We start from the raw sequence: 26,977 nt of genomic DNA on the forward strand, positions 1-26,977 counted from the left end.
TCTCTCAGATCATGATTCCCAGTTTACAAATATCTATCTAGAGAAAAGTATACAAAAGCTGTATCTTACCGGTACTCGCCTATTAGCAGAAACAGAGGCTAATGAAAAAGGGTCAGCTTAAGTTAAGGCCAACGCAGCGAGCTATGTAAAGAAAAAAATATAGGTTTAACGTTAAGACACCGGAAACGGGCAGAGTGGGTGAGAGAAGAATGGCGAAATAATGGCATCCAAGTCGAAATCAAGAAGAAGAAATGGGTTTGGGCAGGGCATGTAATGCGAAGGCAAAATAACCGCTGTTCCTTAAGGGTAACGGAGTGTATTTCAAGAGAACGCAAGTGTAGCATGGGGGCGGCAGAAGGTTAGGTAGGTGGATGAGATTAATAAATTTGCGCGGATACAGTGGCCGCATCTGCCAAATAACAGGGTTAAATGGAGGGGCATGGAAGAGGCATTTGCCCTGCTGTGGGCGCAGCCACGCTGATTATGGTGTAATTGTTATTAGATGTTGGTACAGTGAGCGCTACAAATAAAAAGCGCAGAAACTCTGACGAGCGCAAAGGCGAACGCGAACAGTTGTTGAAGCTGTAGTTCATGTTCAGGATTATTTCCCTTCGTTTTCGCGGTTCTATTATCGTATAGAAGCCGGTTTGAAAGAAAGGAGGCGAAAGACGGGAGTTGCGTGCTAGCTGTTTTTTGTCACTACAGGAAGGATGAAGAGGATGACGCAGAGGCCAGGCCACCGGTTCCAGTTGAGCCACAATCACTGCCACGTGCAAAGAGACGAAAGTTTTAACATATGTAGGAGGAAAGATTCAAAGAACAGACTGTCGTCGCAGCAACCTCGCCCACCGAAGCGTCGCTGATTTGCCGAGCACCCAGAGTCATAAACAGCAGTGCCGTCTTCTCCTTCGTTCTACGGTTGTTACCGGGCGAATTTCCGATAGGCTGGCCCCGGGAAATGGTCGAGTCTTTAGAAATTAGCAGTACGGAAGGCTGCGTGAGTAAGGCATCGATAGCCCATCTCAAAAAAACAATAACTTCATATTCTTCGCATTGGATAACCCGCTTTTGTTCTTCCTGGTTTCTATTCTATTCCACTAAGTTCTGATATGACTCTGCTTGTGGCTATCTTTGATGCAATATTTACTGTACCTATGTGACGCTCTTTTTTTCCCACACGTGTTGCTCTGGATATTGTACGCTTGCGCCCTTTCTCCTTTTTTTAAATCCGAAAAGTGTGCCATGAGGCTTAAGCCGAAAAAAGGGGAAGGAATGCGGGAGATAGAAAGTTAAAAGGAGTGAAGACTGGTTGCGTTTAGGTAGTCGCAGAGGCTGCCGATGAAATGATTGTTCATAGTCCACTTCACATCGTCACGTTCGCGGTTCCACCTGAGGCCCACCTCCCAGAGGAGCCATTTTCTAATAGCAGCCGTCGCTGGGCACGTTCACAACAAGTGCCGCACATCCAAAATGTCTGGTGCAGCGCCACCGTGAGAGCACCTGTCAGTAGCTGGCAGATCTTTTGCACGCCACTGATAACGGACAGATGGTGTCAGAGCTGCCCCTGCTCGAATCCGGTGCACGGATACCTCCTCCTGCCGAGTAAGACTACGGGGGAGAGGGTGCGAACACGGAGGAATTAGAGCGCATATTCGCTGGCACAGAACTTCGGAATTGGGAACAAAAGACAGGAACGGATCTGGGGGAAGAGGGGAAGGTAGCGGGTCGTCTGATGGTTCAACGTGAGTCATAACATGCGCTTGAATGTTAAATGGCTTGAAGTTCCAATGCCAGGGGAGTGCATGTATGCGCGGTATTTGGATCCAAAGCATGGCCGCGAACCCAGTCTATGCGCAGAGTACATGAGTACTTTTCCCAGAGCACATGAATTCATCGTGTAATCTGGAATGTGCGTCGAACAGCCTTAAGACTTTTAAGGGCGGTGAGGGAGTCGGTGTAATTATGAACTGTATTGAATGTGGGAACGAGTGGAAGGGAAGCAATGACATTGTAAATGGCTTGAAGTTCCAATGCCAGGGGAGTGCGCGTATCCGCGGTATACGTCGCGCGAGTGTTGAGATGTGGATGGGAGAGACTATACCCCCCATAGCAGTAACTCCCCTCTCTGCAGTACGTGATGCATCTGTGTACAATATGCACCCTTCACGCAGATGCGCGGCTGATACCGACGAGGAAACAGTGGGGCGATTGTCGGTGAGCTGAGAGTACGAGCACGGAGGAAGTGTCTTTAAACGATGAAGTTGGAGAGACTGTTTTCGAGCTTTGATTGCCACCCGTTGGTCGACGAGTTCACTTAGCGTATTAAGTTCGGCGAACTCCTGTAGCACAGGTATGGGTGTTAAACGATCCATATATGTTATGGCGCGCATAGCATCACGATTAATATCTTCAAGGCTATTATTCCTATGCTATTAAGCCTATTATTAAGTCGCACTGTCTGTGGGTTAGACGTTGAAATTGTGTCTGATTTTCTATCCGTGGTTGAAAGATAGAGCGCACACGCTGGCCGGTCGTATAAGCAAGCGCGCCACCAGAGCGCATAGTTATGCGACGAATCAGTTTACGGGTGGCTGTCAGCCACTTCGGATCTTAAGGTGGTGTATCGTTTCTGAAAATACAGATCCAATTTCGCACTCGTGTGTGTGTGCGTGTTTCTCCCTCCCGTCCTGTGTTAATCTGTGCAAAGTTTTCCTGCATATGTCGCTATACCAACTGGTCCAACGTTCTGCTCTACAACAGTATACTTCCGCACAGCTCTGGTTCATGACAAAAATGGCGCGGCTGTTCTCCGCTCGGTGCTAGTGTTCGCGTCGTTAGGTACTTGCCCCGAGTGCATCTTATGCTTCCCTAATAACATTTTTGGCTCACAATATTACTTTTTTTCTTGACGGTCACTGGGAACGATGGCTAAAGCATACAAATTATTAGCAGTGAAACTGAAATGCTACTAGACTGCTCTATTTAACCCCGTTTCCGTCAGCTCTCGCTGAGCGATGGTGAAAAAAACGAAAAGCTTAAGACAACGATGTTTAATGCCACAGTTGAAGTAGGCAGGGAAGGAAAATTACTTTTGTTGATTTTATTTCTTGGTATAAATATTAATTCTGAAATACCAGCTTGTTTTACACCACGCTGACACGAAAGGAGCACATTAAACGCTATATGTGAATATGATTTCGACGAAGATGTCATTTAGCGGGAGTACAAATTTGTCGTTGAAGCGAAGTGGCAGTGACCGCGGGCAGTCTATATCTTAGCATGCGAAGCCTCCGGTTCTCGTCTGATTCTCCGAAATGATTTGCATATTTTCGCCTAAAGACACCTCCACTAGCTCCGAGAGTGTGAGGAAACATAGGCGAATCGGGCAGACTCCGCCTAGTTCTTTACCGCAAATCGATCCTCAGGCATGGATGGATCGAATGTGTGTAGTGTAAGACCAGCTAACAAACCGCGTCATCATGCCTCAGTCTATAACAAGACCTCAATTCACTGCTGGTCAAGACCCCTTCCTTGACCGGATCCTTAACGCTGTCGCATTAACATCTCCATCAGGCGCGGGCTTGAGTGCAGTGGCACCTGTTCTATTTTCGGTATTAGGGTTTAAAAGCCCTCCCGTGCTCGTGATTTACTTTAACTTCTTTTAGGCTATTTTTTCTTGAATTGTAAGTTTATATTCGATCCGTCGGTATTTTTTGATTTTCGAGGTCCCTGCTCTTCATGAATATGCACTAAGCGTGCATTCTGCTAAAATGCATGGCACACTGGCACACGATGGTGCAGAAATATCGTGAAGAAACTAGGAATAAGTACCGTAATGTGACGATGTTGCACGCAGGGGAAGGTAAGGTATCGCTCTTATAGCTGCCTAGTTGAACTGGAGTTGACGGCTGGTAAGGCGAACCATGCGGCGAAGTCACCAGCGCAGTGAGTGCTAGGTGGGACAGGTGGTGCAGGAATGGTAATTGCTTGAGGTGAGCAACATGTATCATTTAAAAAGAAGGTGTGGCGGACGGGATTTAGGGATGGAGCGTGGCGATCTCTTATGTCACGTCGGTCACTTAGCGTAAAATGCGGTAAGGGCCCGTGTAACGATGCAGAAATTTTTCGCACAGCCCCACACTACTCGACGGGAGCCAGCGTAGGACGAGGGAGCCTGGAGAATAGGCAGCGTCATGGTGGTTACTTTCGCCGCGCCTTGGGAGGAAGGCAATCTGTAGGGAGCAACCTGGCGGGCGGCGTCTTAACGGGTAATGATATCACGAGCATAAGTGATGAAGGATTGGGCAGCGGGCAGTAAGGTACTGAAGGGCAGTAAGAGGTATTCATCTTTAAGCAGCTCGAAACACAGGACAAGAGGAAGAAACATGAGACGACACGAGCGCTTTTCTAACAACTGAACTTTTATTTTAGAAAGTTTAGATATATAGGCACCAAAACAATAACCGAAAAACACAAAAAACCCAGAACATAAAATCGCGATAGTCCGTAAACCGTACGTGTACGCAGTGGGAGGTTAATCGCCTCATTTTAACAAAGCACAACAGCAATCTAAACACAAGACATGCACTCAGCTATCACCCTGTCGCCACACATTTCCCAAGAGCGTGAATCTCTTTTTCCACCAGATTGATAGAAGGCGAAGCGACACAAGATTCAGACTCGTGCCTTATCAGAAATGCTTCAACTAAATCCCTGCAGGTGCGGTCTGGGTGACTAAACAAGATATTTGTCCTGTCCAAATGGGGGAAACAGTCTTTACATTTTCAGCAGTGCACACCTAGGTTAGACGAAACTGCCCCTTTTACTGAACTTCGATGTTCTAACAGCCGCTCGTTTATACAGCGGCCTGTCTGGCCGATGTACATCTTGCCACAGGAAAGCGGGACAGAATAAACCACTCCAGTGTCGCAGTCGACGAGCGGTTTTTTATGTGTAACGGTGCACCTGGTCCTCCCTCGGTCATCACGGCCCCCAAGCTTCTTTCTTACTGCACTGCAGACTGTGCTCAGTTTATTCTTAGCTGTGAAAACTACTTTTACCCCGTATCTTGGCCCTACCTTCTTCAACCGGTGTGACAATCCATGTAGGTACGGAATCCCGACTATTCTTGTCAGCGCACCGTCTTTTCCTTTTTCTTTTGCGAGACTATCGACCCTAGTAAATATTCTTTCCGATATTTGAGCCAGAGCCACATCAGGAAAACCAGCGTCCCTAAGCCTCTGAACCTGGCCCTGGAAGCTAGTCTCAACCCTGTGGGAGCACGATTTACGCAATGAAGCCTTGAGACACGAAGTCGCTTTCCCCGCCTTGACTAATTTTGAGTGCTCTGAATTGTAACTTAGGAGCGGCTTAGCTGTTCTAGGGTTATATTCCCAACACGTTCCTGTTTTATGGCTGATGACTTTTAAGCTGATGACTTTTTGGCTGATGACTCTTAAAAGTCATCAGCCATAAAACAGGAACGTGTTGGGAATATAAACCTAGAACAGCTAAGTAGCTCCTAAGTTACAATTCAGAGCACTCAAAATTAGTCAAGGCGGGGATAGCGACTCGCAGCGCCTCCCCAGAGCACGCACGAAAAATTTCGTCCACCACTCGGGGGAGGAAGCAGCTGTCATGGCCGTTGAGCAATTGACGCGGGGGGAGGGGGGTGCATAATAGAGTAGCACGTCGTTGAGAAGGAAGTCAGCACGTCACTAGCGCAGCAGGCCGCGAGGTCGCGCGTGATCGCGTACCGTGTGGTATAATCGGTGGCGACTGCGATTCATTTGTTCCCCGAGGTGCACACGGGAAAGGGCCCAAGTAAGTCAAGGCCATCACGAGAAAACGGCTCGATCGGAATAACAGTCGGCTGCAAGTGTCCCGGGGGCAATATGTAGGGCGTCTTCGGCTGTTGACAGCACTCCCAAGCTGCACTTAGCGTTGGACGGAGCGATAGAGGCCAGGCCAGAGGAGCGCCGGCTAACCCGGGCGTACTTGCAAGCCAAATCAAGATCCCCTGCCTTCGGAGCATCACGCAACTCTTCGAGGATGGCAGAGCGCTGGTGTTGGGAGACCACAACCGAGAGCTCAGCGCCGTCAGGGCGCATGATCTTGTCGTATAGCACGCTCCCGTTTATTACCAGCGTAGCAAAAGAAAAGTCATAACGGTCAGCGCTGTGGCGGTCCATGATGAAGCATAAGTTTGGATCCATGCGCTTTTCATCGGCGATGTGGCAGAAGTCCGAGATAGGCAAAAAACAGGCGTCAGACCACAGACTGTAAAGGACGGAGGATCGACGAGATGACGCAACAGGCTTGTCTGCATCTTGATGAAGCAGGCCGGATTTGCGTACGACGAAAAAGGTATGCATTTTAAAGAGCAACGGCCAGCGCCCAAGGCGGCCATTAGTGTCCTTGAGGAAAGAGAGCCAGCACAAAGCATGGTGGTCGGTAACAACTAGCCTAACAAATAATGGCGGAATTTCGCAATGACCCCAACCAGGGCCTTGCGCTCCAGCTCTGTGATGAAATATTTCTGCCCCGGTGAAGAAAAGAGGCGGCCTGTATAAGAAATCAAGGAGTGGTGGCCGCGTTGCTACTGAGCAAGAATGGCGCCAATGCCATGGCCGCTGGCGTCTGTGCGAACTTCCGCAGGGGCGGAGGGGTCGAAATGGGCTAGTACAGGCGGGTTGCCTGTACCCGGCAGTACAGGCAGGTGCAGGCAGTGAGACTTCAGAAAACGTCAGCGTGGTGAGGGCCCGAATAGATGGGAAGGTCTATCTTCAGCAGATTGGTGAGAGGGCGTGGGACTTCAGAGAAGTTGGGTATGAACAGGCAAAACTAAGAACGCAGTCCTGTAAAACTGCGCACGTCACAGGACAATCGTGAAGTGAGATTGGCACCGAGGGCGCGAATTCTGTCGGGATCGGGCTGAACGCCAGCAGCATTAACCAAGTGGCCTATGACTAAGTTCGTGGCGCAAAAACTACATTTCTTTGACTTAAGCTGAAGTCCGGCGCGGCGGAAAGGCGCAAGGATGGACGGAAGTCGAAAATGTGCCTCTTATATTTGAGCAGGAAATCAATCATGTTGCCCAGGTGGCATAGCCAAACTGTCCACTTAAAGCCCCGAGCAAGGAGCCTATCATGCGTTTAGATGTGGCAGGGGCGTCAAAAATGTCCAAAGGCATTACTTTTAATTAGTATTCACCATCTGCAGTGAAGGTAGCGGTCTTCTCAATGTACCTTTCGTAAACAGAGATTTGCCAGTAGCCGCTCCGAAGTACGAGGGAAGAAAATTAATGGCCTCCGTCTAAACAATCCAGGGTATCATCAATTTGTGTAAGAGGATAGACATCTTTTTTGTTTATCATGTTTAGTTGCCGGTACCGCCAACTCTTTATTCTTAACAAGCACGGCAGGCGATGCCCAGTGGCTGTTCGAAGGCTCGATAATGTCGTTGGCCCACATTATCTCGATGTCCCGCTGGATGACGTCCCGCTCAGAGAGCTACACGCTGCGGCCGCAGCTGTACAGGACTGGCATCACTGGTGTCAATCCGGTGATTCACATCGGACGTGCAGGATGGGTACAAAAGTCAAAATATAACTGTAGGAAACCAAAACGTGGGGAAGATCCTCAGCGTAATCGGGGTTTTGATCTAGCGCAATCATCCTCGAAATAGCAGTTCAACCGGAAATGGGTGATTATGGGGTTTGCGAGACACCAGAAGGTGAAGCAGGCGTTAGGTCTTAAACGGTGCAGTCGACCAGAGGTGACAAACCAACGAGCAACATGTCTTCGCCAAGATCTTGGGATGACCAGCTGAAGTTAAAGCCGGAAAGGAAGTGATATTCTCGGTGGCGCGAATGATGAGGTGTAGGAGAATGGCGTTATGGTGAAGAACAAAATCGGCAATGGTGCAAGCGACCTAGTCGCCGCCAGAAAAAGGCGGCAGAGAAAGGTAGAGAACAATAAGGCGGTAATCGAGTGAACTTCGTGAAGCATAGGCGGGTTGGCCTGGAGGGGACATCAGAGCATAGGGGAACGTCCAGTCCCAAAAGCTGCTAGCGGGAGCAGTCGATAAGGGCAGAGAGTACTGCTAAAACGTCCACACCGAGAATCACGCCGTAAGGGCACTGGTTAAGTACGGTGGACAGAACCGGGATGTAATGCCCTGTAACGATAACTCGAGCGGTTAACATTCCAGTAATAGCAGCAGTACTCCAGGAGCAGCGTCGGCCAGTTTCTCGAAAAGATGAAGATGGGAAGGAGCTGCGACGACGAACAGGGGCACGAAAACGGCGAGCTTGCGGGGAAGGTGGGCGGCTGGACCCATGAGCAGGCGGAGTGGTCTGTGAGTGTGGTGGCCGATAGCCAAGGGATGAACGGCTAAGGCCATAGTCGCCACAGCGATCAATGAAGCAGATTTGGCGCTGGGGAGAAAACAACGGTTGCGGCAATGGCGAGAGATGTAACCGACCCACGAGCATGCGAAACAGATGGGCTGATTGTCAGATATACCCCACCTCACAGGATTGTAGCACCGACAACGTGTCGTCAAGGTGTCGGGGGGTATAATGGTAGCGATCAGAGGAGGGACGGGACTTTAAACTGTGTTTTTCAGGGTGCGGCCAGAGGGCTTGCCCATGTTTACAACCTACTGTTGAACAGCCAGAATTTGAGGTTTAATAGCCAGCGTGTTGTCCGGCAAAGGTGCGGTAAAAGCAATGGGAGTCATACTTTCAGGGTTCGAAAGCCGCTGCAGGGTCGGCAGATCCTCGCATGAAAAGCTGGAAGCCGAGTTTGGTAGACGATCAAAATAGGGCGCCATTCTCCAATGTTTGACCTGTTCGAAGCGCCGGCACATCTGTAGAATGCAGTCATCTGTGCACCAGACTTTACAGAGGGGAAGCTTAAGGCGTCGTCATCAATGCCTTTTACTATGTGCCCTCCTTTATCTGCCTCGGACCTTTACCCATCAACTTTTTTGCACAGGGCTAAGGCGTCCTGAATAGTCGAAGTTGTGGCGCGAGCAGCGAGTTCCTTTTTAGCGTGGAGCAAGATTCTCGAATATAGTTTCTAACCATATGCGCCCGGTTCCGGCAAGGTAAAATATCACGCTCGCAAACATGAGCGTAGCGTCCCACCCATTATGCTTGCTGACAAGCTCATAAAGTTAGAGCCAGTCCTCCGTATTCACGTCGTCAGAACCGCAGAACTTGCCCTCGTCATGGGGGTTGGCCACTCCGAGAGTCTGTGCTGTGACGTGGATGGAGCCATCGCTAATAGTCGTGGGTAGTGACGTTGATAGTCATCGTGGAGCGGATGTATTCCGCCGCTGACAGGCGATGAAAGAAACGGCGTCTCGTTTCGCCTCTGACCACGACCTGCAATGCCGTAACGACGGTTCTCACACGTACATTCGCGGGCTGTCTTACGGCAGTTGTCAGGACTTGGCGTTTACGTCTCAGAGGCTTGCGAGACACGTCCGGTAGTTTTCCGACGTATAAACGCATGGAAGTGACCACATCCCCACATATATTATAGTTCCTGTTCTCGTTGCATGCAGATCTGCCGAACGTTTGCAACGAATAAACTGGTCTATGTTTAATACCTTGATTCAAGAAGCCTGCAGAGAAGACATTACAACATGCATTGAAGAGCGCATCAAGGAGGCTATTGAACACGCCAGATGCTTCTTCACTCCAAAGCCAAAGCTCACAGACTATTATGTGGAGCTGCAGTGCCTCCGATCAATTCGATGAAGTGCAGAGAGAAGATACAGGCGCACAAAGTCGCTGTACGACTTAAGGGATGCAAGGCGCACACAGAACAAAATCCAGCGCAGAATTCAAATCTTGCAGGCTGACCATTGGAAGGCATTCTGTGAATCACTGGATCCTGGAAAGCCTCTCTCACGCATCTGGAGTGGGGTGCGTGGTTTGCGAACATCTCCTCTGCAGCTCCAACCATTCAAGTCTCTCGCAGTTCACCAAAGACATAACGAAGCGGAGATTGGTGAAGATTTTTGCGCAAGAATAGCAGGTCCCAGGAACCAATTCACAACTCTGAATTGCAGCGAAGTGCCTAGATCTAGGGATTCGCGAATGGACCTTCTTTTGTCTATGGAAGAGCTAGACACCGCCATGGCCGGTTGCAGACGGTCTTCATCGCCGGGGCCCGATGGAGTAACATACTCTGCACTTATCAACCTTGGTCAGGAGGCTCGACGTGTTCTTTTAGACCACTTCAACTCATCATGATGTGCGGGTACAGTTCCGGACGTGTGGAAATCAAGTCGTCTGGTTCCAGTCCCTAAACCAGGAAAATCGCCGCTTGACCTAGCATCGTACCGTCCAAACGCATTGGCTAGTTGCGTCGGCAAACTCATGGAAAGGATGGTACTTGCGCGAATTGAGTGGTATCTGGACCGCTATCAAATATACCCAGATGTAATGTCCGGATTTCGGCGGGGACGTTCGTCTGTTGATAGCATGATTGACATTGTGTCATCAGTTTAACATCAGAACCATCTGAATCCCTTGACCACGGCGTTCTTTGTGGATGATAAAGGGGCGTCTGACAACGTCACTCATCAAGCTGTTTTGGGCTGTCTGCAAGCTGCAGAACTTGGTGGTCGCATGTTCTGCTGGATACGCAGTTATCGATCCAACCGATCACTATTTATGCATACTGAGGACGGACCAACACCTTCACATTACACTTCCCGTAGGGTCCCACAGGGTAGAGTACTTAGTCCGACGCTTTTAAATTTTGCGCTTGTCGGTCTTGTCGATGTACTACCACAGTCGGCGAGAGTGTCAGTCTATGCAGACGATATTTGTATCTGGGCATAAGGAGTTACGCGACCACAAGTTCGAGCAAGCCTTCAAAAAGCGGTAAGCATTCTGCGGCCTATCTCCGCCTGCAAGGCCTGGAGATTTCTACTGAAAAATGTTCTGTTGCTGCCTTTACACGCAATAGCATGTCCCATTACCCCTTACGCCTAAATGGGTTAACAATATCCTACAAAAGAAGCCATCGCTTCCTTGGAGTAATCATTGATCGCAATCTAACATGGAGCCCCCATGTCTCGTACATGAAAAGGCGCCTGACATCGATCGTTCATGTTGTCTCCTTTCTCGGACGGAAGCCGAGAGGACTATCAGTTCAGTCGATGCTCCAGCTGTACACCGCATTATTCATGGGATTCCTTCGGTACAGTACCCGTGCACTAAGAAACCTGAGGAAAACGAACATACGGTGTCTGCACAGTTTTCAAGCTCAAGATCTGCGGACGTGCCTAGGACTGCCAAAATGCGCGTCTACAGCCGCAGCAGTACTCATTGCCCAGGAGACTCCAATGACTGCCTATGTCACAATCGAAGCCTTGAGAGCGCATATTCGTCACCTCGCTCGGATTCCCGCACACCATCTTGCCAGTCTTCCTGCTAACCGACCGAGTACATTGTTTGCGAAAATTATTGATGCCCATCGCGACTTCCTACAAACAAAATTTACACCAGCGTCTAGACCGTCGACTCTATGGAGTCTGAACCAACCTCGTGTGCTTCTTTCCATACCGGGCATCAAAAAGAAAGCTGATTTGTCGTCGACAGCACTAAAACGGACCACTCTAGAATATTTGCATGAGGAACACGGACACCGACTGCACGTATACACCAATGGCCCAGTTACCCATTCCAGTTCCTCGGGCTCCGTAGTCATCACCGAAACGGCCGTAGTTAAGAAAGTGAAAACATCACACCGAACTTCATTGACTGGTGCAGAACTCACTGCTATTTGTGTCGTCATTGAGCATATCAGTGAAGAAACACCCCAGTAATGGTCTGTTTTTACTGATACAAAGGCAGTTCTCCAAGCGTTACAATATGCTCTTCGTCATGGGTCCCATGAACAACTTGCCGCGGAAATCCTAGAGCTCCACCACACAGCCATCAACAAAGGACACGATATTGTTTACCAATGGCTGCCGCAGGCAACCACCGCGCGGACGAGGCCGCGCGAACTGCTCACCATGAGGGCGATTGTGTTTCCATCCCCACCTCGAGAGCCAACGCAGCGGGTAGGCTTAGATTACTGTCGCGGGACATCGCGCTTAACACGTGGAATTCAGGCCAATTCTAGCATTCACGTTTAGAAACCTTGCACCCAGATCTGAAGCTCCGGCTTCCATCCGGCCTACCACGACGTGAAGCAACTTTGTTGTGTCTCCTGTTGCTTGGTGTAGCTTTCACCAAGCGCTACTCCTTCTTAACAGGCATGGCTGAGAGCCCTGCATGTGACATCGGCGGGTGTGATGAGACTATAGCCCACATTCTTTGTGAATGCCCTGCCTACAGCGCCGAAAGGCTTTCTGCCGTGCACTGGAGCATCTATAAACCTGCGCCCACTGACGGAAACGAAGATTCTCGCCCACTGGCCGCGGCGGTCGTCGGCGGTGAAAGCCTCCGAAGCACTGCTCCGCTTTTTGAGGACATCTGGCCTGCACGACAGGCTCTGACTTGACTGAACGCTGTGACTTCGCATAGTGGCTTTAATTTCCTGCAACTGTCTTTTCCCCTTCATCTTTCTCTCCCCTCACCCCTTTCCCCTTGAGCAGGGTAGCAAATCGGCTATTTTTCTGGTTAACCTCCCTGCTTTTCCTCCTCCTCCTCCGTATGGCCTTTCGAGTACGTCCGTATGCCCTTTGGTCTGCGAAACGCTGCTCAGACTTTCCAATGCTTCATCAACGAAGTCCCTCGTGGCCTTCGTTTTGTGTTGGCGTATCTCAATGATCTGCTGATTGCCAGTTCTCCGTCAGAGAAATACCCTTAATACCTGTGCCTGCTCTTTTCACGCCTCGAATAGCACGGTCTTGTCGTCAACCCGGCCAAGTTCGTTTTTGGCCTCAATGCCACCGAGTTCATTGGCCATCACGTAACAGCGCAGGGAATTCGCCCTTTGGAGAGCAAGGTGCGCGTCGTCCGCGGCTTTCCTCGCCCCAACTCGCTTCGCAAGCTTCGCGAGTTCCTCGGCCTCCTAAACTTCCACCCACGTTTCTTGCCGGGCATTGCCCACATTATGCTGCCCCTAACCGATCTCTTAAAGTCACCGCATGGTCTTCACACTCCTCTCGAGTGGACGTCAGCTGCAGAATCCGGCTTCCAAGCCGTCAAGAACACCCTTACCGACGCTACTCTGCACCTGCACAAGCTGGCCGAAGCCCTGTTGCGTCTCATCACCGACGCATCTGGTGCAGCTGTAGGCGCCGCCCTGCCACAGCTTCAGGACGACTGCTGGTGCCAGCTGAGTTTCTTCTCCCAGAAGCTCAAGCCCGCAGAAACACGCTGCAGTACTTCCTGCCGTGAGTTGCTAGCTGTCTATCTCGTCGTTCGACACTACTGTCACATCTTGGAAAGAGCCGTTTCGTTAAGTGCTCACGGACCACAAGCCCTTAACTTTTGCTTTTGGTGTGAATCAAAACTAGTACACTGAACGAGAGACACGGCACCTGTGATTTATTTTAGAATCTACGGCGGATATGAGACACATCGAAGGACCCGTGAACAGCGCGGCTGATGCGTTCTCCCGTGTCGCTGCTCATGCATCAGGCGCGCTTGACTTCGCAGCGCTGGCTGCCGCACCGGCGTTACAGTCAGCCTCAAGATCTCCAGGCCAGCCCTGGCTCTCTGAGCATGTCTCCAGTGTCCCTGCCGTTCTGATCAGACGCACTTGTGTGTGTGTGTGCGCGCGTGTGTGTGTGTGTGTGTGTGTGTGTGTGTGTGTGTGTGTGTGTGCGTGCGTGCGCGCGCTCGCGCGCGTGTGTGTGTGTGTGTGTGTGTGTGTGTGTGTGTGTGTGTGTGTGTGTGTGTGTGTGTGTGTGTGTGTGTGTGTGTGTGTGTGTGTGTGTGTGTGTGTGTGTGTGTGTGTGTGTGTGTGTGTGTGTGTGTGTGTGTGTGTGTGTGTGTGTGTGTGTGTGTGTGTGTGTGTGTGTGTGCGTGCGTGCGCGCGCGCGCGCGCGCGCGCGCGCTCTTCCGGTTCATTGCAAGTGCGCGGCGTCCTGTGGTAAGTTTTTGTAAATATATCGCTTTGAATTTCCTTCACATGAGTGTTTAATCGTTTTGTTTGTTCATCGGCTAATTGTAACATTAATCTTAAGCGTCGTTTCTAACAATCGTATGCGGCGTTTTCCGTGGTTTTCCACGGTCTTTTGTACCGACCGTGTTCCGCCGCCAAATCTTCGAACAGCTGCACAACGCAAGCCATCCCGGCATATGTGCTACGCAGTGGCTCATGACGTCTAAGTTCGTCTGGCCAAACGTGTGTCGATGGGCTCGTGAGTGCTTCCAATGTTAGCGTGCCAAAACAACGCGCCACAGGCAGTAGCCTCACCACCATTTCCGGCCCCCCGACTGTCGTTTCGACCATGTTCACGTCGACATTGTTGGCACTCTTCCTCCATCACGCGGCTTCCAATACATCCTTACGTGCGTTGACCGCTACACACGGTGGCCCGAAGCCTTTCCGCTGCCCGATATCACGGCGTGTGCCGTGGCGTCCACTTTTGTCAGTGGATGGATTTCCCGTTTCGGCTGCCCCACTGTACTGACGACGGATCGTGGCCGCCAGTTTTTCGCGCCTTGTTTCGCGCCCTGACAACACCTCTACTTGGCGTGCGCCATGTTCACACCACTACTTATCATCCCTCCGCGAATGGCGTGGTTGAACGCTTGCACTGACAGCTGGAGGCTGCCCTTGTTGCACGCGAAGCTCGCACCTCTTGGCCTGATTTCCTTCCTTTGGTGCTCCTCGGCCTTCGATCAGCCTTTAAAGAAGATCTTCAGTGCACGGTGGCCGAAATGGTCTACGGGACTGCCGTCCGTCTGGCAGGCGAGTTTTTCGTTTCGGCCCACACTGAGGACATCTCCCCTCCTGCCTATGTTGAACTACGCCTGCTCTTCAGGCGCCTGCAACCCGTCCCCACACGTCCATCGGCTCACAAAGTTTTCGTGGGCAGAGACCTCGCCACGTCCATGCATGTCTATGTGCGTCTTTTGACAGCGTAACATGGGTCTCCCGCATTGGATACATCTTATATTGCAAGATTGTTAACTTTCTAGTGTTGCTTTAGCTCGTCTATTCTTTCACTTAGCCCGCGGTTTTCGGCCGTCTGTTTATCGTTCTCTTTTACTTTCTTCAAGTTCACTTCACGGCTTTTCTATCTCATTCTTCATTTCTTTTATGCCGTCACAGGTGTCAGTGCACTTTTTCACGCTTTCTTTCAAAGAAGTAATGTCAGCCCTCAGTTTCCACTACAGGTTTGATTGCTTTTATAAAAGTATCACGGCACGAAATGACCCTTTTTTGAGCCGCATTGTTTCTCTTGTACCATATGCCACACCCTATGAAACTAGAAACAATGGAATGTTTGCAATACCCAGATGGAGAACAAACAACGCTTGTGCGATGTTAAAATATATTCTTCCGAAATGTCTGAACACCTCTCTCTATAGCAATTTAACAAAAATGATTTCCTCTGCACTTAAGGAACTGTGCATTGACTAGGTTGTATTTTGTTACTTTGTTGAATGTTTTTGCCTGTCATGTCTTTTTTTTCTTCTTTCTCTAACAATGTCTAACAATGTATAATGACTCTCATGTGTAACTGTGCCTGCTAATGCTGCCAACTTCTACAGGTAACGAAGCTTGTCAAGCGGTCATTGCGAACCGCTTTTTTTTCTTCACCCATAGTTTTTGTGAGACAAAAGCTGAAATAAACTTGACTTGATCTTCAAGCGCCTTGCTGATATCTTTCGCATATTTGCTCATTACTACCAGAGAAGTATGAAACTCAGACTAGCACCACGTTCAGAACACTAGTCAATACAAAGCAAATCGAGCTATTCAACAGCCAGTGCTGTGTTCGGCAGCGGAGCACAGGCAGCGTTCTGTATCGCGGAATAAACATATAAACCTCGCCTGCGACAGCAACAGAATCTCTCAGTGCCGCTTGTGCATGCGCTTTTGTTCAGCTACCAGCGCATACACACAGAACTTCCGAACCGAGGCACGAGGACGCGTCACGGAATCACTGCTTTCTGTTTTTCACATGGCTTTACACTGGCTTCATAATAATAGCCTACTAGTAACGTGACAAACGTGGAGGTCAGGCCGAGGCCAAGATGTGGCTGTTTGAAGTGGTTATTGTTGTCCTAACAGTTAATGGCACATACCGGCACTAACATATCGGCCAAGAGTGACGAGGCATAGGAAAGGTGCCGTGCCGTTACGTGATTAATGTATAAAATAAGAGAACAAAACAAAACACAAACAAAAAGCATATGATGACGAGCGTCTGAAAACAACACGGGAAGATCCAATTAAGGGAGGGCATGGGTTGGAAAAAACGCTGAGATAAATAGAGGCAGAGAGGTTCATACTGTAAAATTTAGCAAGTTAATTGATGAGATTAAGTAAAAAAAACTTTCCTGTGGAACAAACAGGGCTGTTTGTTCTGCTTTTGCGCCACCAAGTACGACGGCGTAAGACCGGACTGCTAAAACTAATGTCATGATGCTGCATGGGCTCCTCCAACAACCTTTCTCTCGAAGAGGCCAAGTGGCGACAAAAAAAGCCAAAAATTATCTAAAGATTTGGGTTCATGGCAAAGTGCACGCGAAGTGCGCAGAAAGGAGAAAGCGCCAAATAGAATTTCAGAGGATGGATAGGGTAACGCAGCCTCCTTAGAAAAACTTCAAGGTGCCGTGTTCGATAGAATTTTCCGCGCCAGGAATGTTAGAGATGTTGACAATTTGTGGACGTTAAAATTGACCCGTTCTGCGCAACTAATGACGCACGTGTCCGAAACCTAAGTGTTCTGATATGCGCTGTAACAGGGAGCATTGCAGCTCCCCTGGCAGTGGCGTTGCCGCTGAGGCACGCTTTTCATAGGTTACCAGGCAAATCAATTGCCGTTGCACTACGGTGACGAGGTGCCAAATGAAATGTGCAAGGCTGAAATGAGAGGAGGCAGTGAAAAGACCGATTTAGATTGGAAGAGTCAAGAACCAATGCGAGGGGAGAGCACAACGTTAAAGAATCTGTAATTACTACTACAGCGAGAAGAGAAGGGTCTCTCTTGCGTAGAGCAAGCACTACTGCCAGAAACTGCTTAGAAAATGTGCGGGAAAACCAGAAGATGCACAAAACAGAACAATATTGAGTTGCACAGAATATTACCGCACCCGCATTTTCTTTATATTGCGAGGCGTCGGTAGCTATCACAATGTTAGTAGGTAGGCCCCCACAATGGTCTTCTAATAACACATTCAGAATACGGGTGGATAGGGGGTAAATGTTCTGCATTCTCGAGGACAAACTCCTCAAAGGCGATTTGAACAGGAAACTCCCTACTTATCGCCTGAACGAGGTTAAGAATTTGCAAATTTAAAATTTCGTTTATGGTTTACAGAGATATAGCTTGTGGGGATGGCCATCCAGAACTTCATTTAGTCTACGTCCTCGTTCACGTAATCACGTTCGATTTGTGGGCTGCCAAATGCATGAAGGAAAACGAAATGACCAACCTGTCTTACTACCTTAACGGTCATCATCACCTTAACGGTCCTGCTCTTATTCTACTCATTTGCCTTTCACTGATTCGTAGGTGTTTTTTTGTAGTAAAGTCAGTGTATTTTCTCATAGTTTACACATGTCGCCCATGTTTCAGTGAACAAAATTTCTTACGCCTTGGGCTTGCACCTTGGGAAGAAGAGAATAGCGGCACATCCATGCTGTCTCACGGCCCACTCCAGTGAGCACATTCAATGGCCAATGTCAGCAGCGCCGCATCAAAGGTGAAAAGCCCTGTTGTCTCCAGCGCCAACCATATGGCTTTCCCCGCAAAGAACTTGGCAGGCGCGACGGATGAGGCCACTGCATGGCTCAGCGATGCACCGCAGCACTCGTATCCAGGAGCTTCGGCCAAGCGGCTTTGTGAGTACCGTTTAATTTCAGACTACGACGCCTGGAAGGAAATGTAGTTCCCGAAACTTTTACTAGCCGTCCTTGTTTTCGCTCTGTTTGGTCTGGAAGAAGCTGCCGTCCTTGAGACACGAAGTCACCATTAAGAATCCGTGGATATTTTAGCGTGCCTAACCAGAGCTTTGTGGTATTTGCATCTACGTGTAGGTGGCTTACTCCATCACGCGCACGGATACAGAGAACGGTTATACACGGGCTATGGATTCTAGTTTGTCATAACTTCACTCGGTGTTGTATTAATGATGTTTCGCTGCTTCCTCTTCTGCCTCAAAATGGAAGATAAAGCATAACGAACGCTTTGCTTCGCCGCTAGTGTGTTTGCTGCTCTCTCGATTTCGGTCTCATTTCGTGCTTCTCGTTCCTGTTCGGTTGTTAGGTCTCTTTTTATCCCGATTTTTGCGCAAATATATTCGATTTAATACAGAATGTCCCAACTCGCCCAAACGAAAGTACTTATTGGACATATATCTCCTTATTATACTTCCTTGTGACCACAAGGTAGATAAAAGAGAACGAAATGATGAGAGAGGGTGTGGCACCAAACATGGGCGATCGTTCATGAAGTGCACCGAAGGTGTGGTCTATGAAATCCCCCTCTCGTGCGGCCGCTCCTATATAGGGCAAACTGGACGCTGCGTTAATGAGCGAATCAGGGAACATGAAAGAAATGTGGAGCAAAATAAGGAAGGGCCAAATTTGCCTAAGCATATAAGGTCTTGCCCGTCACGCTCTTGTGAGCCATGTTTTTCTGGTGTGCGAATTTTATCAAGAAGTAAAGACACAAAAGCCAGGGAATTAATCGAAGCATTCTTTATTGCTAAGAAAAGAAGCATGTGTGTCAGCGACACGTCCATATCGTTGTATAGGGCAGAGAACGATTTTTTCACGCGTTCGCTGTCATATCAGATTGGAACATGATGGTATTCCTTGCGTGTCAGCTGGTATATATATGTTTGTCGTGCCTTTGAATAAATCAGTTGTGAGGGCGCTCCGTCCCGTTTATCTACCTTGTGGTCTGTCTGTTTTCGCGCCTGTAATCCAAAGATGTACCAACTTGCCCAGCAAGACGTTCTTTTAAACTTCCTTGTGAAGCTCAGATTTCCCTTAATTTTTCACAGTTCACCTAGTTATTCATAAAGTTTTCCCTGCTATTACTATAGGATTCATTCTATAGTTCCCAGCTCCTCCGTCTGTTACTTCCGCATCTTCGCTGCCCATCAATTACAGCGTTTGGCGCTCTCATTTTCACAGATCTCAGTTCAAGAATCCTACACCACCTTTTGTCATGTCTAACAATCCCAATTAAAAATACGTGGGTGGCCTCTAAAACTGTGTGCGCGTCGCAGCCGCATTTTCCCTAAGCCTTATAGCATTCCAATTAATGCTGTATATATCCTCAAACGGAACAGCAAGATGAGCCTCAATCGTTATAGTCCTTGAGTTGCATATGTAGTCAGGTCCAGTTCTATGCGGCGGCCTGGCCATGTCTTGGGACCATTACCACCTTCGTTGCATGTATTTGACCACCACCTTATGGGTGGCTGCGGTCTCACTGGGAAGTCAAGGAAGGAGGTTGGTAGGTTTACATTAGAGGTGGTGGCGATGTACCACACCAGGGCAGCGGCAGAGTCTTGTCCTGGTCAGTGTGCGCGCTCTTGTTATTCTCTCAGAGGGCTCTTCTGCAACGGTTACGCATTTGCTAGCATAGCATCGTCCTTCGAAAATCTTTTTATAATGACGACAGGACTTTTGGCATACAGTAGTATTTTACAGGTGTAGGTACACGTCGGATTCCCGAGGGAAATCTAGCAAGTTGCAGTGCTGGGCTCCGTATTCAATCTTTTACATCCGGCAGTCGACCTGGCGTTGTCCGCATGGGGGCAGGTGTTCATGCCGCAGGGAGTTGCAGGGAGTGGCGGGTCTAGAGTATGTGTCTGGTCTCCACCTCGCAAATAGTAGCGAGGCCTATGAGACAGCAGCCGCCGCCGGGGGCATGGAACTATGCCGACCACGACCACGCTGCCGCAGGGGTGAAGGATGCAAAACCTCTTCCCAGCGCGGAAGGCTCGCATGGAGATCGGTGTCATACGATGGGAGAAGTGCTAGCGTGGCTCACTGAAGCTTTTCTTTTGTAGTGATAGGTACATTACGGTAGCATTTCGAGCCTTCAGCGGGGCGGCGCCGTGGCAGTGGCGGCACCGCCACCCTGTGGCTGCGCCGCCACGCTGTCGCGTAGTTCGTCACGTGGTGCGGAGCATCTGCCGGCAGTGCGGTGCCGCGGCTGATCACGTGGTTCGTCACCTGGTTGGTCATGTGACCAGCCACGTGGTGCGGAGCAGCTGCTGCTGCCGGCGGCGCGGCGCGCCAGCGAAACCGAGGTGCCACAGCTGTGCGCATGCGACGTGTCAAGTGGGACGAAGATGAAGAAGGAACTCCCAGCGAAACAAATCGGCGAAAGACTGACTTTGCAATTAAACTGAGCAAGTTCCACTCTGTCAGCTGTAGCTATCGCGTCACTCCAGGAATAACCAGAGCTAAACCACCGCCAATTTTTATATGAGGAGCTCTGTATCCGAAAAGGTGGGCCGACTGAACGGGAGAAGGAAGTGTTGGGCGCCCGCTTCCTCCATCCTCCAAGTCTTCAGTATACAGGACATTTAGACGCTTTCATTTTACACATACGGGAGGAGAATTTCTGAGATAAGCACCAGACCTGCTGTGCCGAAATGTCGGAATTGAAAACACGCCGCAGACAGCGGTTGGCCCTTGAGGAGTCTGTAAACATGCCAGTGTGACTTGTACAGGGCAGTAGTGGACAGACTTCTATCCCAAGACTTGTGGGGCGGATACTGACGAGCACGAGAACAGTATACGCATTATTACGAGCACCTGTGTACACATGCATAACGCCTTCCGAATGGCGAACACATTGTCATGTGATGCCGACCAAGCGGGAGAGCAAACGTATAAGCATTTTGCTATCTCTTTCAACACATCATGGCTTTGGAGTTGCTCGCTGAGATCAGGCAGCGGACAAGACCAACTTATTTCTTAACATCGCCGCAAGGTTTTCTTTAGTCGCTGAATATTTCTGCCTCCACCGGTATTCAGACATTGTCTGTGCTGCGCATGAGGCGAATGCACTAGCTCTAAGCCATCGGAGCACAACAAAGAATTTAATGGAGAATAAGCTGCTTCGAGCAGATATTCGCAGAGCGAGAGGAATGATAAACCTGTTCAAGCACTTTATTCAATTGAGCCTGAAAAAACAACTACATCACTCTCTAATACACTCATGTTTGCAGTATGGGAACCACCACCAAAACATACCTCGAATCAATTTAGACCGCATAAAAGGGCGGTAAGGTCCATTTGTAACCTTTATATCCTTGCGCACTCTGCGCGGTTTTTTAATAAGCTCAAACTACTTGCCATATTTTACCTATTCATACATAAATTATGGCTCGAACCATTTCGTCTCAGACAGACCACCAAAGAAAACTTTAGCAAGACTTTCGCCATAAAAGTAATGTCATACAATTTGAGGCATGATACAATTTCCGTACCACTAATATGCACTAACTACGGAACAGGGGCTTTGAATTTTCAAATGCATATCATATTAAACATTCACCCGATTGTCCAAGAGAAGATGGAAACGTGTCATTCTGTCCTGAGTATTAAAACGCATGTGAAAAAATATTTTTGTCAACCTTATGTACATGAGATCATCATATGTGTTATTTTCCTTAAAAGGGTTAGAGGAACCCTTTCGTATCGTTTGTTTGAAACTGGTTGTTAGATCACTGCGTTCTCATGTACGGATCATCGTATTTTCTCTCTTCTTTTTGAATGAAATTCCTATTTGCTGTGCTGTTGTTTTCTATCCTTCTTTGTTTTATTTTTTTCCCGGAGAGTGTTAGGAGCGTGTTGAGTGTTGTTGCTTTTGTCAGGCAAAAATATTGCCTTTTGCTACAGCACCTGAGGCTACTGAACGTCTCAAAGAACTAATAAATTCATACAAACAACGTGGCGTAAATTTGAAGCTTTTCTTTTTTATTATTTGCAGACCCCTCGACAGAGACCTTCGGTGAGCCGGCCGGCTGTAGCAGCCCCAGGGAGCCCGAGTCCGACTTTGCTCTGCCCCTCTCAACGCGGGAGACGGTGGAAGTGTCCCGTTTTGGTCCCCGGATGATCTCGGCCGCCTCCTGTGTGCTGGCGGCGACGCGCTCTCTGGAGTCCCCGTGCAGGCTGTCGCCATCTTCCGACGACGAGCAGTGGATGCTGCCTGCGCTCGACAGGGGTGAAGGCGGTCGCCCCACGACACGGATCCCTTCGCGCAAGGTGCGCGTCTTTCTCTGCGATAACGAAACGCGCTTGCAAGAAAGCCGTGCATTGCTTTAGCAGTGACCGCAGCGCGGCAGTGCGGCTGAGTGGGCATTCCTCAGAAGCCGAAACGTTGCTTTGAATGGAGGCTTTTAGGATAGCGGAGACGTACTACGTTAAAAGCATACCGGACGTCGGCTGAGCACACACAGGGGCTTCGCCCCTTGCAAAGCGCATGCTTAGGAGGAAGCTGGTAAACAGACATGCGTCTAAACTAGTGCGTCTTCTCTATACTAAATGTCTCTGATACCAGTGCATACCCTCCTGCGTACACTATCAAACTTTCCAAGACAACATACACGAATCTGATGACTGATGCATGCCAATTAGAAGTTGTTGCATGCTAATATGAACCAGAATCCGAAAAAAATGATTGCTTTTCCGGAAATGAAAAAAACTATAACAGTCTCACTTCTTAGTGGACACCTAAACCACGCCATGGCGGAAGGAGGAGGGTGGGAGGGAAAAAAGGAAGAGAGAAAGTGGTGCCGTAGTGGAGGCCTCCGGAATAATTTGCACTACCTGGGATCGGGTGCGAACCCGACCGCCGCGGCCGCCTTTCTATGGCAGCGAAACCCCAAACGCGCCCGTGTGCTGTGGATACTCAGGACGGGCATACTCCTCTAGAACATGGTGGAAGAATGGCACCTCGGCTTGCTACTGATTTCATGCGACAGCCAACTAACAATCCTTCCCGCACACGTGTACAGACGACATAATGGCACAGTGAACAAATCTTAGATGTACAGCCAACGGGCCCCAGACAACCAGTGCGCATAACAGGGCCCACAGCTTGGCTCGACAGTTCTTTCGCTTGTTAACTGCCGGACAAGTCGGCCGCGCCCCGCGCAAGTGTGCTCGTATACATGAAAAAATTGGGCTGCACTTTGCGGTGAACTACAAAATTCATTGCCCGTTGAGCGTAAGTATGCTCGATACTCGGCAAGGAGGGGTCCGCGACTAACGCCGCTTGACGATCTGATCCCGGAGGTCAGCGTGTTGCAAATTACTCAGTCAGGTTTTACTCACTCGCTTTCGAAGACACAATCTGCGTATTGGGCAAACAGTAACACGTGAGCGGGATCCCTGACGCTACACTATCACTTTTGTTTAACTTTCTATCTTGAGCTTTGTACCAGCCAGCACAGTGAGCTTATTCTGTCTACTTGCTTTAATCCCGCAACAACTGCTGTCGCCGACCAGCCCTGCATGTCGTGTAAAACAAAGAGGAGAGTGTGGTCTTTCTGAAACATTTGAGGAAGTGCCAGGTTGACTATGGAAATGTGCTGGTGGCACGACGCCCATTTCTTCGGCTTCACCCAGTGTTTTCTCGTGCCGAAAGATTTAAACGCTCTCTCAGTACCCACAGCTCTCGCGACACGAGAACTTGCTTTCGCCACGGAGCAGCCATATTTTTCTTAGCGCGCGGAGGTAAGTCACACACTCCGAATCTATCTATTAAACACGCTGAATGGTTGCTAAACTTTTCATACTAGCTGTAGAGCGGATTCTATAAGCCATCGGATTGCTGTTTAAAGGCGACCGCCGCTCGTTAACCTTAATTAGCAGAGACCACGCTCCCGTTCGGTAAAACTTCTTTGCTTAAGAACTCTGCCTGAGCTCTCGGCGTCCCTGCGCACGCCACGAGTGATATACAGTAGCATACAGCTGATGGGAATAACGGTGCCGGTCCTCAAAATAGGTACCCGAAATCAACCAGAGATCTGGGTTTTAAACACAATTCATTGGTTCCGAACGTTGCATCGTCTCTGATCATACATTTGCGCTCTCAGTTGGCGCAGAGTGCATTGCATTCGCCGCCTCATTCATGGCTCATCTGTTTGGCATACCAAAAGCTGTGCCAAGCATTATATTATTCTCACTTAAAATTTTACTGTTGGAGCAAGCTTTTGTTAAAAAGGTGTTATATACGGTCCCTGAGCAGGTCAAGCTATATAGGATGTCTTGGGAACCCGTCAGAGTTCCGTGATGAGAATGACGCCGACAACACAAGTGATTGCAAATTAAATGGGAACGTTTTGATGTCGACGACACAGGTAAGTGGCAGGGTTAAATTTTACCTTGTCGCGCTCTGCGCCTATTTGCGATCAGGATTGTGAACGCGCCATCCAATACCTTGACTTGGCCGGTGACCTACGCTTCTTTCTAACCTTTTAAACCTAACCTGGTAAATTTTCATCACACGCTTCAATAATTAAGTGATATGTTTTATTTTTTTTAAATAAGCTTTACATCCGTCAGCGTTTATTTGCTTTTCACATTAACAGGACTTACGCGGCACCGAAGACACCAATCTGTGTCCACAGTTTAACGCTCAAGGCTGTCACACCTTCAACATAGAGCTGAAAAAAATTTATTGAGGGAGGAAGTATCATTTTTTAAGAATCTTTTTCCGATGCCCTCTCGTCATTGCCGGCCGCCACTTGCAGCATCAGTTCCGGTAGCAGCCGGAGATTTCAGCGACGCCCATGCAATCACAGCCGGGACACTAATAATCTCAACAACGGTACGGAATGAACCGTGAAAATGATCCTAGCGCAGACTCCCTAAACGCAGGCTTCCCTCGAGGCGAATGACCTGAGCGATGTCCATCGCCTCTCGGGTGAGCCGTCGCCGCCGCGGCTCTCGGGGCTTGCGTGCGGCCTCCTCGTAGCGGGGGCCGTGCTGTGGCTGGTGTCGGCGCTGCTTGCCCTCGTCGCCTGGCGGCTGGACAGCGAGCCTCTCGGTGCCGACCTCGTATACAACGTGTCCTCGCTGGTGCACCGCCAAGAGGGCCTCGTCTCCGCCGGAGGAGAAGGGCAGATGGGCGCCGAGGGCGAGGACTTCGCCAACGGCTCCACAGTGGCTCGGAACTTGTCCACCGTCACGGCGCACCCACCTGCTCAACCGCCGAAAGTCGGCCTCGTCTTAGGGCCGCCGTTCTGAACACTACGTTGAGCTTCGCACGCATTATTGATCATGAAACAAATTGTGACGATGGAGCGATTAAATGACAAATGGTTTTGCAGTATCTATAAACACTTATTCAAGAAAAAAAATTTTAGACCAGCGCTCAAATTAGGGCATTGTTTTTAAGTTCAGTTTCGGTTCATTTGAACAAACTAGGTACTGCAAATTCTGCCCACTCCCATATTCCTTTACCGCACAGTGTGTCCCCAATATAAATTGTATTTATAAGTCGATTATTTATTGATGCAGAGCTGCACCTAAAATGCCCCAAATTTGTCCCGGTTGTGTACCTTCTTGCATGGGGATAATGTGGATTAAACTGGCATAATTAGATCAGAGATTAGGGACCATTCTCGGCAAATTTAAAGGAAAACTACTGCACCGCTTAGTCGTGTCGAACTTGCCACTAGTACGTGGCGGTGTTTAAGCGACTCTGATACTATTTCCTGGGATGGACAGGACGCTCATTCCAGCTAGCTTTCTTCTGGCACACACAAATTTTCAAACGTTTTCATCTTCATGAGGGGACAAAATGAGCGCACCTATTAAGAATCGGAACCATCCGAGTTGCAAACACACAGGCTAATGCGTAAACCAGGCAGGCCACCATTAGGTTAGGCAGCGGTGGCCAACTGGTTAAGCATCCGCCTCGTATGCGGGAGGTGCGGGGTTCGATCCCCACTGCCGCCGGGTACCGACCGGTGATACAATGGGTACCAGCTTTCCCCCGGACTGGTGCACGGCTTATATGGGGGGAAATGCTTGGTAAATGGGCAATTGACCCCACCTTGAGAAGTTGAAAGTACGTTGTGCCGTGGCGCTCTTTAGTCTTAGACGCCCTTCCGCCAAAAAAATCATCATCATCATCAGGTTTTCAAAAAATAGGCTTAGTTTTCCTCAAGACCACTAATATATGGTTCGTCCGTGCGCCACATTTTACATTGGCGTCTTCAGTGATTATTGTTGTCCTGTTCGGTTGGTCATCCACTGTATTCTATGCAAACCTCTCCATCGGTTTTAATAGCATTCCAGTTGAAGAACATCGGCTCTCTCGTCCCTACTTTCTCTCGTCTCTTTCTACTGTAAAAGCGCAAGAACACAGTAAACTAAGATGCATTTTTTCGGCGGCTGAGAAGCAAAGTAAGTACCTCTTCTAATCAGTGCCGTCCACAGAATCTCATTTGCGTGGAAACAGCTGTGAATATTGCTTTGCAAAGTTGGCTGTTGGGTTAGTCTATACAGCAGTTTAAAAACTGATAGCCCAGGTGCAGACCATGGAGGCAAGTGCACCAAAAAACGCTACTCGCAATTAAGCTTATTTATTTAAGGTGAACTGCCCACCTACGCAGAACAAAAGAAGCAAAACAAGAACACCAAGATAGAATATGAAGGAGCCACATGTGCGCGTCGTTCCATATAACTATTGAGGATAGAGGTTCCTATATTATATTGTTACGTACTCAGCAGGCACTGAGTGAGTCTGGGGTGTTTATTTAAGAGATTTAGCGACGGGGCGCAGAGCTCAAACCGATCAGACCGACCAGCTTCCTTTTTTCACTACGCTTCTGATC

General features: G+C 49.1%; 1 protein-coding gene across 1 annotated transcript; it reads left to right on the top strand.

The window, feature by feature from the left end:
* Nucleotides 1–17,812: 17,812 nt before the first annotated feature.
* LOC144119134 (uncharacterized) lies at nt 17,813–25,433 on the top strand. Its single transcript, XM_077651835.1, has 3 exons — nt 17,813–18,002; nt 22,120–22,394; nt 25,014–25,433. The coding sequence occupies exons 1-3, from the start codon at nt 17,834–17,836 to the stop codon at nt 25,380–25,382; spliced, it is 813 nt and encodes a 270-aa protein (XP_077507961.1). The 5' UTR covers nt 17,813–17,833; the 3' UTR covers nt 25,383–25,433.
* Nucleotides 25,434–26,977: the final 1,544 nt, after the last annotated feature.

Source organism: Amblyomma americanum, chromosome 2 (genome assembly GCF_052857255.1).
Source record: "Amblyomma americanum isolate KBUSLIRL-KWMA chromosome 2, ASM5285725v1, whole genome shotgun sequence".
Classification (NCBI taxonomy): domain Eukaryota; kingdom Metazoa; phylum Arthropoda; class Arachnida; order Ixodida; family Ixodidae; genus Amblyomma; species Amblyomma americanum.